This window comes from Cygnus olor, chromosome 2 (genome assembly GCF_009769625.2).
Source record: "Cygnus olor isolate bCygOlo1 chromosome 2, bCygOlo1.pri.v2, whole genome shotgun sequence".
Classification (NCBI taxonomy): domain Eukaryota; kingdom Metazoa; phylum Chordata; class Aves; order Anseriformes; family Anatidae; genus Cygnus; species Cygnus olor.
In genome coordinates, this window is record NC_049170.1 from 64755524 (window position 1) to 64770013 (window position 14490).

The window sequence follows — 14490 nt, forward strand, 5'->3', positions numbered from 1 at the left end:
ATTTCCAGGTACATAAACAGCACTTGAACTGATCCATTAAGTTCTATAAACTCCTAAAATAACCAGTAGCCAGCTATGTCTTTCTAGCACCAGAAAATCTGCTACTTAAAACTTGGACAGAGACTAGGAATATTGTGTCAGCGATAAACATTCACACAAAAATATTTTTTCAGCTATGAAAACACATCTTCATTCAAAGAAAGTAGGCATATCTACCTGTTACAGATGGGAAATAAATCCCTACAAGCATTGTGAAGTAGGTCATGATGTCTGTAAAAACATAAGGGCGTCCACCAATTTTCATGTCTTCTGAACCAGAAACTGATGACTGATCTTTTTTCTCAACTATTGATCCTTTTTCTGAATAGGCACTCCACAGATTATCTACAAGGGGAAAAAACAATAGCAACTGTCAACTCTGTTTCATAATATTAAATACTGAGAATGAAATACCATCATAAATTAGATGACTTTTCTTACACAAAAGTCATGATGCTTCCCAAAACTCCCTTATGAAATGAAGAACGTAGAATCAATAACATCAATATCAGTTGTAATTTGTAGACATTTCCACTGTATGCCAGTAGAGATGCAGTGGTGTATGGGATGCATCATAGAAGATTTTCTCTTCCATTAAAGAAAGATTTAGTTATAGAATTAAATTCTAATACACTTCTAGAACATCCACTTACATTGCACAAACATAAGGGTGTATGATCAGCTATAGTAGTCAAAAAAAAAGAAAAGTATAGCAGTGAAAAAAGAAATATTTGCAGATTCAGGCAATCTTAGCATACATCTACATTTCTTGTTCTTAATTTTTGAGGAACAGGTAAAAAAAAATGCTTCTTGGCAGCAACCTGAGTTGAGACCTGCTGTATAGTATAATCTGGACAATAGTTCAAGACTTGGCTGCTCATGATTAAGGTATTCCACATGGTCACTAACCAGACTCCAGAAGAGAACAGACAATCAAAGGCGGTTTACTCTGTTTTTGTTGTTTTTTTAAACAAAAATAAAACAACCCCCCCCCCTAAAAAATAAAAAATAAACAAGAACCATAGCTTTTGAGAGCTTACATTTGGAGAAATTCTAGTTATGCCCCTTAAAACGATGATAAGGACACCTAAACCTGACTTACTTTAAAATAAGATAAGGTTTCCTATCACATGCTAGGAGACAAAACAGATACTCTCCCTGTTAAAGAGAGATTCTATACAAAGGATTTTCCATCACAGAAATAAATACTTCCTATAGACTGCCAGGACAATAGATCTGATGGTCAATTTTCAGTCATCCAGTGCAACTTTCGGGAGCTGAGCATAGCATTCTAAGCCTCCACAATAGCAACATGTTACCTTGAGCACAATACGAAGATTCAGAGTCAGACGTAATCTAAGTGGCCAAAGATAGAGTGGCTGTACGCAGATTTGGCAAATATTAGAATTAGTATGAAATAACCATAAACAGAAGCATGCATGAGAGAACAATGCAAGAGTAGAATAAAGGTTAAAAAGAAAGGTAAATATGAATTGCTACAGTGCAGCTATGTGTTCTTTCATTCAAATGAAGAAGAACAAATTGATGTAAAGATGAAGACTGAAGCCACAAAAGCAGAAGTTAAGGAAAACAAGAGAACTGTAAAATTCAGGAATTTCAGCAAGTACTTGAACAGTGACATAAAATGACACAAGATCTCCAAATTAATGTCCAATCCCTCTGAAGTGTATAAAGGAAGTCTAGAAATCACTTTGTCATTGCCAATCAAAATCACTAAACACTTACAGGACTCAACAGCAAGTTTCCTTTGTTCAGTGTGACACAGACATGACACTATCCTGACCACTCCAACAAACATATTTGTATTTGTGGATGTGCACATGCGAGCACAAACAAGAAAAAATAGCTTAGAGATTTTTAATATGTAAATCACTTTCTCCTTTCGTGAGATCTCTCACTGAGCTTGGTTACATTAAGTTCCTATACTCACTGTCCCCAAAGTGATAAACCAAGTGGACTTGAAATTCTGGGTGAAGAAAAAGGGTTACTTTCTGAAAGATGTAAACTTACTGTATACAGATGTCCTGTAAATTGTGGGAGGACTCAGCACACACTTCCTGAGACATCTATCTATGATATCTGAGTATTCCCAGCTACAGCCATAGACACATGGGTATTATTGTCTTTGAATTTGGGTAATTATTCATTCACACTGCTTTTTTTTTTTCTTGAGTTTTAGGAACTGGGGAAGTAACAGCTTTTTAGAAAGAAAATTGTACGTCAAGAGTATTCTTGATGGAAATATAAGTGAAGGGGATCTACTTAATTTAGCCCACTCAGATTTCCCACGTGTTTTTGATAGATTCCTTGGGTGAAGAACATTAAGACAGTCATGGGACAAGGGGAGAAGTCATCACATGAATAATAAAAATGGTTCAAAGATAGAAAACAGGTAAAATTAAATATAGATTCAGTTTTACAATGCAGGAAAGTCACCAGTGAATTTCCACAAGAAATCATACCAGGATGTAACCAGTGCTTTGCAATGTACTGGACTAGAAAAAGGAGTTAGTTGCAAGATGAGAAAGCTTACCAGTAACACTCAGTTATTCAAGGTGGTGGAAGCAAAAGCCAACTGCGAAGAACTACAGAAAAACCATACCACACTCAATGACTGAGCAGAAATAGATGAGTTTCTTCAACAGGTTAGCAATGAACACTGGTAAGTGTTTCTCTAACATTGAGCTTTCAGCAGACTCTGAACAGTTGTTAGAAAACACGGCATTATATGACACTGGAAAAATGAAATACACTTTTATATGGCAGTCCTGGTTCAAAAAAAAAAGTAAACAGAGTACATCTGGAAAGAAGATGGACAGAAGGAAGGAAAGAAAGAAGGAAGAAAAGAAGGGTGGAAGGAAAGAAGGAAGGAAAGAAAGAAGGAAAGAAAGACAGACTGCTACAAAAGAGAAACAGTAGTTTGAAGTTCAAATTGTAGCAGAAGTTAGAACACAGGATTGTATCCTGAGCATGCAGGGGGAATGTAAAGCAGCATCAAAAGAAATACTTCTTAAAATATTCAGGAAAAAAATGTATGTGGTAAATTATAAAATGCATGGAATAATAAATCTCAAGTCACATTTCTTGTAACAGTCAAAAAAAGATTTACATTTTGATTCTGAAGAAGTTGAATGATTTTATATACAAATACATTTATATACAAATGTCTCATGTCCAAGTGTTATATTAAAAGCTTAAAAAGACTGTTTTTTTCAAAACCCAGAACTGACTTGCCATACAATGTTGGACAAACAACAGACTTCATTCCTCAATGTAGCACTTGTAAATTGGAAAAAGTTCTTCCTCAGGAGAGTTTGAAATAACTATATCTGGTGTAAAAAAAGAGCTAAACATTTCATTTTTTTTAAAGCTGTAATAAACACTTCACTACTTTTTTGGATAGAACAACAGTTTTTGAACGAGTGCCTATAAAACCCCAGTGATCCCAAATCAAAGCATTTGATACTAAGCTTCCAAAAACAAATGGAAACATTAAAGGAAGCAACACTCCAGGAAGCAGTCTTTCACGGAAACAGATTAGCGCAAAAGACTAGTGACAGGCTAGACCACTATATTACTGAAAAGCTACAGGCCAAATCAGTATTGCCTAAAAATTCAGTGCTTTCTGACTTACCAATTAGAACTCCACTCATTATTCCCGGAATCCCTTGAATTTCTGTTACATTATTGAGACTAAAGTAGTCATCACACGTAGCATTATGTAAAGAGCTATTGCAGAAGAGGCGCCACAAGGTTGTAGTCTTTGTTTCATTATTGCTTTCAGTAAATTTGGCACAGACATCAAAGCTGCGTTTTGACAACGTACGGTTTCCAAGAAGACAGATGCTACCAAAAACAAACAAACAAACAAACCAACCAACATGATCCTTCAGCATAGTGTTGTGTGTTAAAATATATTTGTCCATTAAATTTCCTCAGAAATACATTATTTACAATACCCGTGTAATGGGCTATACAACGTCTACTAAAGCAATATATAGTCTCTGCACATAAAACCATCATCAATAATCTTAAAAACACCAAACAAACACTTCAACTTTAAGGCAGCTATTTTACTTTCTGATTTTTTCTTTGGAGGATACAATCAATTTAAGCAGCTTGGCCACCAAATAACAGGAGTGAACAAATCATGATCTCTATAAGAAAGAAGTGAAATTTAGTAATTGGAATATTTAATACAATGACAAGCCTGACAAAGGAAAACTATAAGAAAGATTAAGCAAGTGCCATGCATTTTCCAGCAAACAAATATTTTATGTTAAAAGGTAGGAAATAAGACAGGACGATCAATCAGCAAGATCTAAGAACACTGAACTCCTAGTTCAAATACAAGTATTGTATATGTTCTCCACAGAAATCAATTAAAGCACTTAGAAAACTCAGAATGGTTTGCAAAAAGCGAATAGCTAACAAAGAACATCAAACATCTGGGAACAATCTGTTGTTAAGTCTATGTTAAGCTACACAAAAAATGTTCTGGAAATATCTCCTCCAGGCTTGTTTAATAAAGTGATACATAAAAATACAGAGAAATTGTCAGAACAGCCATGGATCAGGTTAGGAAAGTTGAAGTCTTATTAGAATTAAATTTGGCCAGGGACATTAAGGGCAACAAGAAAGGCTCCTATAGGTATACCAGTGATAAAAGGAAGACTAGGGAAAATGTGGGCCATCTCCAGAAGGAAGAACTGGAGAACTGGTTACCCTGAATACGGAGAAGGCTGAGGCACTCAACAACTTTTTTGCCTCTGTCTTCACCAGCAAGAGCTCTAGCCGTATAGCGCAAGTCCCAGAAGGCAAAGGCAGGCACTGGGAGAATGAAGAACCACCCACTGTAGGAGAAGATCAGGTTCAAGACCATCTAAGGAACCTGAAGGTGCACAAGTCCATAGGACCTAATGCGATGCATCCAAGGGTCCTGAGGAAACTGGTGGATGAAGTTGCTAAGCCACTACCATCATATTCGAGAAGTTGTGGCACTCTGGTGAAGTTCCCCGTGACTGGAAGACAGGAAACAACCCCCATTTTAAAAAACGGATGAAAGGAAGACCTGAGGAACTACAGGACAGTCAGTCTCACTTTTGTGCCTGGCAAGACCATGGGGGCAGATCCTCCTGCAAACTATGCTAAGGCACGTGGAAAACAAGGAGGTGACTGATGACAGCCAACATGGCTTCACTAAGGGCAGATCATGCCTTACAAATTTGGTGGCCTTCTATGACAGGACGACAGCACTGGTGGATAAGGGAAGAGCAACTGAAATCATCTAGCTGGACTCATGCAAAACATTTGACACTGTCTGGCATGATATTCTTGTCTCCAAACTGGAGAGACATGGATTTGACAGACAGACCACTCAACAGTTAAGGAATTGGCTGGATGGTTGCACTCAAAAAGTCAGTCAATAGCTCAATGTCCAAGTGGAGATAGTAACCAGTGGTGTTTCTCAGGGGTCAGTATTGGGACTGGCTCTTTTTAACAACTTTGTCCCTGACATGGACAGTAGGATTGAGTGCACCATCAGCAGATCACCAAGTTGTGTGGTGTAGTCACTGTGCTGGAGGGAAGGAATGCCATCCAGAGGGACCTAGACAAGTTTGACAGGTGGGCCCATGTGAACATCAGAAGTTCATCAAGGCTGAGTGCAAGGGCCTGCACCTGGGTCAGGGTAATCCCCAGCACAAATACAAGCTGGTTGGAGAATGGATTGAAAACAGCTCTGAAGAGATGGACCTGGGGGGGGGTGTTGGTTGATGAGAAGGCAATGTGCACTTGCAGGTCAGAAATCCCACCTGCATCAAAAAGCCTGGGCTGCATCAAAATAAGCATGGTCAGCAGATTGAGGGAAGTGATTCTCCTCTTCTCTGCTCTTGTGAGACCCTACCTAGAGTACTGCATTCAGCTCTGGGGCCCCCAGTATAAAAAGGACATGGATATATTGGAGCAAGTTCAGAGGAGGGCAACAAGGATGATCAAAGGGCTGGAACACCTCTTCTATGAGGACAGGCTGATGGAGTTGGGGTTGTCAGAAGGCTCTGGGAAGGTCTTCCAGTACCTATAAGGGGCCTAGAAGAAAGCAGGAAATTGTATCAGCAATTGTATTAATAGCACAAGAAATAATGGTTTTAAACTGAAACAGTGTAGATTTAGATTAGATATTAGGAATAAGTTATTTACTCAGGGAGTAGAACAGGTTATCCAGAAAAGTTTTGGATGCCCCATCCCTAGAAGTGTTGAAGGCCAGGTTGGATGGGGCTTTGAGCAACCTGGTCTAGTGGAAGGTGTCCCTGCTTGTGGCAGAGGGCTTGGAACTAGATGATCTTTAGGATCCCTTCCAACCCAAACCATTCTATGATTCTATAACATCTGGAAAGACGGAAAGAGAAGCATCAAGTGAAGCATTCATGTTAGTCAGATAAGCAAAAGTACACATGTAGTACACATCAAGTACTTTTGAAGGAGCTCAGGAAGCTAGTAACAAACAGTAAAAACAACATTTGCCATTAGAACAAGCAAAAAGCATACTAAGTGACAATATTTACTTAGTGTAACATCCTGTTTCTGATAGCAGTCAAGAGTAGATGCCTTGTGAAGGGTATAAGAACAAGGGAAGCTTACAGGACACTAGTACAGCTTCAAGGTATGGCATCACTTGGAAGTCAAGCAGATTTCATAGACAGCCTGCTGCTAAAAAGGATGATTTTGCCATTTTACTTTTTGCTTGCTATGGTATTTGATGAACTATTTAACCTATGGAAACTTCTTCCAGTTTGATTTAGCTGGAAGATCATGATGTAAATTAATGACATACACTATTTCAGCATCTGCACAATGGCTAAACCTAACAGAGATGAAGTGAGATGATGGATAGCTAAGTGAAAGAGGAATTTGGTAAGCTGTCCAAATGTTAACAAGAGAAGCTAGAAAGACTTATTTTTTTTTCCAAATCAACGCTAACTCGCTGCACGATGGTGAGTTTGGTGACCTGCTCACCATGAGATCAGCGTTAACATAATATGAAACCATGCTTGAGTTTCTTATTTTAAGGCAGACTCACCAAAATGTGAACAATTGCATTTATAGGAAGAAAACTTTTTTTTTTTTAAACAGTAATATATCACAGTAGCAGTTCCCAGTTCCCAGAAAACCAGGAACAGGTTTTACCTGTTACAAAGACCTATCCCCAGGTCTTTTCAATGCTACATATCTATATGATCCCTCTTTTACATATATAGATGAACGAAAGATTTAAATATTTTCCTACTGGAAGTTCCAGTTTCTTAGAAATTCATGATTACTTCAGAAAAGTGCCAATTTTGAACATACCTTTATTTTTCAATAGAAAAGTTAATATCATTTTACAGTACAAAATACTGCTTTAATGTTCAGTTTATGAAGCAACCATCAACACTTCAGAGTACTACAGAATCCAGAACAATCATACAGCACAGGATCAGTTCTACATAATAGATGGCAATTCACTACAGTAGTTCCCAGGCTCTTCCACTAATTTGTTAAGTGGTACTATTGTTTACCCTCCATGCAGGAACAAATGCACAAAAATGTAACTTGCATACTGATAACTGGACACCAGAAAAAATTCTTAGCAAGCTGGCGATGTACAAAATAAGGATGTTGAGGAGCGATATGCCATGTGTGACAACAAAGCTAGATTTTAGTAACAAAAAGGTAGAAAAGTCTTCATATAAAGCAAATGAAATTAACACTGCAAACCTTCTATTTTGAATAGGGTGAAATGGAAACTTTGAAAATTTCATCATCATGACAAAGTTTGAAAATATGTTACCTATGGTTCATAGTTACATTTCTTTGAAGGTTTTATTTTATCCTGTAGATTTAAGTTTTTCATTCATTAGATAAAAGAGCTATATTTACTGTCAGCAAGACCACCTTCACGTTTAAGTGTGAATGGAATAATGGCCAGTAATATTAAGTACTAAAGAACTTTTTCCAGAGTATTATGTCTGGTGAACAAAGATTCAAATATGTAGTTCAGACAAGCAAACACATAAGTGCCTAATAAACATATGAATAATAATAATAAACTTATGAACATAAACATAAGAAACCTACCACTAAGGTCAATTGACATACATATTTTTTTAAATAATAACCTATACTACTTAATAACGTCACTTACGGAAAGTCAGGTGGGTCAAAAGCAGTCTTAATAACTCCGGCATATATGGCAATGATGGATAAAATCACACAGGCAAGGAAGACCAGTGCAAGTTTGTTAACATACTTGACTCCCACAAAAACTACCACAGCCATCAGAATGATAATACATGTTCCATAAACTCTCATGTTATTCAGCATAGCCTCTGTTTCTTCACCACCGTCTTCTGCTTTAAATATAGCAGCACTTGGAGAAATGTAAGTCTGCAGGAAATATGGCAAATTATCATACATATTTTATTACTTCACAATTACTTCACAAACAAGTTCTATCAGATGACAAAAGTGTTTATCCAAGAGCAGAAACAACTATCTCACTTGATCTGGTATAATGAAATCGCAAAAAATTATTTTCAAGATTTTTACTGGTACAGAGACACTGTAGCAGACTCAATTTTAACATACGAGTTTTTAACTATATGCCCCTCCTCCTTTTTAACCCTATCTATTATATAGATTAGTTTGAAGACCTGCATGTACTCAAAGTGACATTATCAGCAAACTGTAAAGTTGAATAGTCAGTGACCTATGTAAGGGAAAAAGGAATGGGGGTGGGGATAAGAGGATAAAACAGAGTGTATATGCTGAGAAAGAGGTACTGCTTTTGATCCAGCTTTTCTGCTAAGAACTTCTGCCTCTCATAAATTTGTGTCTCTGCCAGACAAGAAAGCACAAAAAGGAATGGAGGAGGACGAGCAGCATAACAAACATGTTTCAATACGACAGGTACAGATTCCATACAGAACCTATACTGTAGCCTAGTCTGATTGCTTTTCTTTCTCTTCTAATACCTTTACTTTGGATTTTTTTTTGCTAAGTCTTACCAAAATTAGCATAGTTTTTCTTGCAGCTATGTATGTGCAGCACAGACACAATTTGTGGGACCATTTTTATTTAGAATGCATTAAGAAAAGGTGACAACAAATATTGTATCTGGTACAAATTAGTAAAGGTCAGTTACTGAACTGTTTTGTTCCTAATTTAAGTGGGAAATAATGGACATCAGTCTTTAACGTGTTTATGTATCGCTGATCAAAGTTTGTTGAACTTCTTCAAATAATCATAAGTATAGTAAGAATATTGACATACCAGAAATATAGCATCAAAGCATTCAAAAACAAACTAGAATACAGTTTAGGCCTTATTATAACTTATTTATGATTGCTGAGTAATGTCTAAATACAGTAATCTCCCACAGTAGCCTGAATACAGCCACGAGACTTAATAGTACTTACCAATAAAATTTCAATGGTACCAAGAATGTACATTGCTCCTGCAAAGGTTGTACCCAAGTAGAAACAAAGTCCCACTGCTCCACCAAACTCTGGTCCTAAGGATCTTGAAATCATGTAGTAAGAACCTCCAGCTGTGAATTTAACCAAAAAGGTTCCAACCTTTCAGATTAGTGATGGCAATAGAGAACAAAAAAAATGAGTAATTCAATCAACCTAGATACATATTTGGGAAAACTGCATGAACCTCCATTGAAGTGTTCATACCAAACCTGTATTTTTTTTTTTTAAAAAAAGCTGAAACTGGCAAATACAGATGTTCACACTTTTTTCCTTTATTACACAAATAATTCAACATATATCAAATAGCAGCAATAGAAGTCTTGCTCCGTTTTACTATTTTCTTCACTGATCCCTATTGATACCCGGTCGTCAAGATGATAGCTCTGGTGCTGGCTCAGTCCACAGTGCAGTGGTTGATCATGACAGTCAGGACTGTATAACCACCAGCACAACCAAGAAAAGGCAACACGTGATATCTGCAGGGGACTCTTCTGAGAGGTACAGAGGCACCCATTTAATGACCTGACCCACTCTCAAGAGGTTTGTTGACCAGGGGGTCACATTAGTGATGTTGTCAAGAGATTACCAACCCTTGCACAGCCTGCAGACTACTATCCACTGCTGTCATTCAATGTGGGCATCAGTGACACTGTCAAGAGCATCCAGAGTGTTTCACGAAGGACTACAGAACCCTTGGAGCATCTGTAAGAGTCTCTGGAACAAAGGTGGCTTTCTCTTCAACCCTACCTGTCAAAGGTAAAAAAATTACCACGGTTGCAGGACTGGTGTTATGGTCTAAAAAGCCAAATTGTTGGCCATGTAACCCTTGGAGACACCTGGTCTACTGGGGACTGGTGGGGTCCAACTGTTGGAGAGTTTCTAAAATATATCAGTATAAAGTATATTTAAAGCTTATCAGTGATAAAAGGAAGACTAGGGAAAATGTGGGCCATCTCCAGAAGGAAGAACTGGAGAACTGGTTACCCTGAATACGGAGAAGGCTGAGGCACTCAACAACTTTTTTGCCTCTGTCTTCACCAGCAAGAGCTCTAGCCGTATAGCGCAAGTCCCAGAAGGCAAAGGCAGGCACTGGGAGAATGAAGAACCACCCACTGTAGGAGAAGATCAGGTTCAAGACCATCTAAGGAACCTGAAGGTGCACAAGTCCATAGGACCTAATGCGATGCATCCAAGGGTCCTGAGGAAACTGGTGGATGAAGTTGCTAAGCCACTACCATCATATTCGAGAAGTTGTGGCACTCTGGTGAAGTTCCCCGTGACTGGAAGACAGGAAACAACCCCCATTTTAAAAAACGGATGAAAGGAAGACCTGAGGAACTACAGGACAGTCAGTCTCACTTTTGTGCCTGGCAAGACCATGGGGGCAGATCCTCCTGCAAACTATGCTAAGGCACGTGGAAAACAAGGAGGTGACTGATGACAGCCAACATGGCTTCACTAAGGGCAGGGCAGATCATGCCTTACAAATTTGGTGGCCTTCTATGACAGGACAACAGCACTGGTGGATAAGGGAAGAGCAACTGATATCATCTAGCTGGACTCATGCAAAACATTTGACACTGTCTGGCATGATATTCTTGTCTCCAAACTGGAGAGACATGGATTTGACGGACAGACCACTCAACAGTTAAGGAATTGGCTGGATGGTTGCGCTCAAAAGAGTTGCAGTCAATAGTTCTACGTCCAGGTTGGGACCAGGGATGATGGCGGTGGCAGCAAGGGGCTGGCGGCAGTGCTTTAATAGCTGTGTGCTACTGTTGCACCAGGTGGCCAGGCACCTGTACAGCAAGGATAAAGGTGGTATTCTGCAGCATCTGGATAGGACTGTCCTGAGCAGCTGTAGCGATCACCTTGAGGTCCCAGGGAGAAGGATTTCTACAAGGTTTATGATGCAGACTGTTATGACAGCTTTCGTCTGGAGCTGCAAAAATATCTTCCAAATAATTCGATGTCTGGTCACCACCTACTGCACCAAATGATATCTAAAACCAGAAGTTATGACCTGTAAGTTTTACAAGCCTTGCATAATGGATGTAAAAATAGGGCAGAAAAATTATGATTGATATGCTTCAGCTGAGAAGATACAGCAGCAGCTCTGCAAGTACTCACTGATGGAAGAGCTTGGCTTTTCAGTACTTGACGTGAGGGTTTACCACATCTTCTGACAGCTATGAGACACAAAATCAGCACTACGGAATGAGCTTGATAAAGGAAACAGTAAAGGATGGCATTTCAAAGTTTTTCTACAATGGGTATTGCTTGAGAAAGATGTGATCACTGCCAGCATTCAGAAGACGGAAAAAATTTTGAGGTGATTTGAGGGCCAGAAACAACTTTTATGCAACCTCATTACCGTTTGTTTACAAAGTTTCATGTCAGGCAACACCATGCACTTCAGTGATGACACCTTGGCAGAGAAGCGGGGAGTGCCCAAAGGCCTGTTATCAGGCGGAGACATACTTTAGTATAATAATATTCATAAATAATTAATTCTACATAGAATTGAAAATTTGAGGTCTCTAGGGAAGGGCTTTTCCAAATTTTATGCACTTCACAAAAAGGCATACTCTAAGAGGCAACACAGTCAGATCTCAATAAAAGTAGAAAATTTGGAGCAGGACAATTTATGGAAAAGCAGCACTTGCATGAACACAGGAGCACCTGAACAGAAATGTTATACCCCAACTGGAAAAAGTTTTGTCACCTGCCAGTGGAGATCAAGGAAAGCACAAATGTAGAAGTCCAAACGATAGATTTTGCTCATGTGTTTCCTAGCAACAAAACAGATGAGGGCTACATTTATGACCTGTAAAATTTGATTACTGTACTTCGAAATATTTTGGATAACTAAATTCTTTGTTACGGTTTTTACTGGGGGCCAAAGATAACCAAGAGCAACAACATGATGAATTTCTGCACTTGTAAGGCTGCATAGCTGGGTTTGTATTGTTCTACTATATTTTATTTGTCTTTGTACTTTTGGTAGAAGGGTTTACCTTTTTATAGTCTCACTCACGAAAATAACTGGTTGTTAATTGGGGAGTACAAAAGGGTGAAGACCCTTGAGATAAACAGGACAGGTAAATTAGTAGGATGAAGTGTATATGGTTGGCTTAAATCCAAGGAGTACTGTTGTACAATAAGCAGGGGTTGTGTTACTACTGATAACAACTTTAGCTTAGATAACATTTGCTCACTTAGCCTCGATACTGGGCCATATCTCCGTTAACAGGATTTTAGAAAATGGACTGAAAACTGTGAAGTACAGGACTGATGTCCTCAGTACACTGCCCTCTTGCATTTACTGTATTTGAATAACTGGAGTTAACCTTACTTTGAGAGAAATCCCATTTAGATTCAGACATCTAACCTGGGAACCAGCGTACCAAGAAGTGCTTCTCCATATAATGGGGTGATATTGTTCTTCTAACGCTGGTGTGGGTGCTTCCCCTCTTGGTGGTTATCCATAGCCAGATGTTCGTTGCAGACAAGCTGCAATGTAATTTGTACTGAGATGCTACAGAAATGCTAGACTAAAATGTGGTAACAGGTTTAAACTATACAACTGCTACAGAAACTATTTGCTTCTGAGAAACAGTAAAAAAATTTAGACATTCTATGAACTAATTCAGTATAGGAGATTAAGTCAAACTGTTAATGGAACTTATGATGTTGTGACTAAGGGAAATGTTTCACTCTTTTGTTCTGAAGGCCATTCTCCAAAAGACAGTGCTTTTAAAAGCAAGCTAATTGAATGGGGAGACAACGAATTTCGAGTAAGCATGTAGGGATTTCCTCAAGCTGCTTGCCACTTGAATTTCTGCAAGAAGCGTTTCAGATTTCCTCTGCCATGGAGCACCAACTGGAAGCAAAGAGCAACACAGATGAAGGACCCTTTGCTGCAAAGATCCAGTTCAGTCCAGCAGCAACCAGACAAACCTCCAATGGTTTTGATGAAGTCATGGTCTGTGAACCTGGGCTAAAGCTTTTTTTTTTTTTTTTAATTAACACACAGGCAAAGTGTATGATTTGAAAATTATCACAGGAAAAATTAAGATTTTCATATGGAATACTTGAGATTGGGATGATTGTGTGTCTCCTCTGTATGTTGTGTATGTGGCTTTCCTAATGTGCATATATGTTGTGACTTTTGTATAGCTGACTAGAGTGAGATATATAAAGTAAGCTTTTAATGCTTTAAGCAAGCCCTATCAGTAAAACTTTTTAGAATGGATTTGGTCATTAGAAATATACATCTTCTAAGTATGGACTTAATGTGACATTGTGGCCTTCCTGCTTTCTCTGTATGATGTTTAGCACTATGCACTCAGTCACAGAATCATTTAGGTTGGAAGAGACCTCCAAGATCACCTAGTCCAACCTCTGACCTAACACTAACAAATCCTCCACTAAACCATATCACTAAGCTCTACATCTAAATGTCTTTCAGAGACCTCCAGGGATGGTGACTCAACCACTTCCCTGGACAGTCCATTCCAATGCCTAACAACCCTTTCGGTAAAGAAGTTCTTCCTAATATCCAACCTAAACCTCCCCCGGCACAACTCTAGCCCATTCCCCCTCGTCCTGTCACCAGGCACGTGGGAGAATAGACCAACCCCCACCTCGCTACAGCCTCCTTTAAGGTACCTATAGAGAGCAATAAGGTCGCCCCTGAGCCTCCTCTTCTCCAGGCTGAACAATTCCAGCTCCCTCAGCCGCTCCTCGTAAGACTTGTTCTCCAGACCCCTCACCAGCTTTCTTGCCCTTCTCTGGACTCTCTCGAGCACCTCGACGTCCTTCCTGTAGTGAGGGGCCCAAAACTGAACATAGTACTTGAGGTGCAGCCTCACCAGAGCTGAGTACAGGGCGACAATCACTTCCCTAGTCCTGC

The 14490-nt window shown here is 39.0% G+C and overlaps 1 protein-coding gene and 1 pseudogene across 7 annotated transcripts in view; one reads left to right on the forward strand and one right to left on the reverse strand.

The window, feature by feature from the left end:
- Positions 1-14490, reverse strand: part of LOC121065011 (solute carrier family 12 member 7) — an 80087-nt gene that overhangs the window by 34465 nt on the left and 31132 nt on the right. For all 7 annotated transcript variants that reach the window (XM_040547404.1, XM_040547398.1, XM_040547400.1 and 4 more), the window contains exons 6-9: positions 9516-9646; positions 8243-8484; positions 3695-3906; positions 217-384 (exon numbers count right to left, since the gene is read on the reverse strand). In XM_040547404.1, the coding sequence (XP_040403338.1) occupies positions 217-384; positions 3695-3906; positions 8243-8484; positions 9516-9646 (753 nt within the window). The remainder of the gene's footprint in view (positions 1-216; positions 385-3694; positions 3907-8242; positions 8485-9515; positions 9647-14490) is intronic.
- On the forward strand, positions 11079-13961 carry LOC121065012 (annotated as a pseudogene).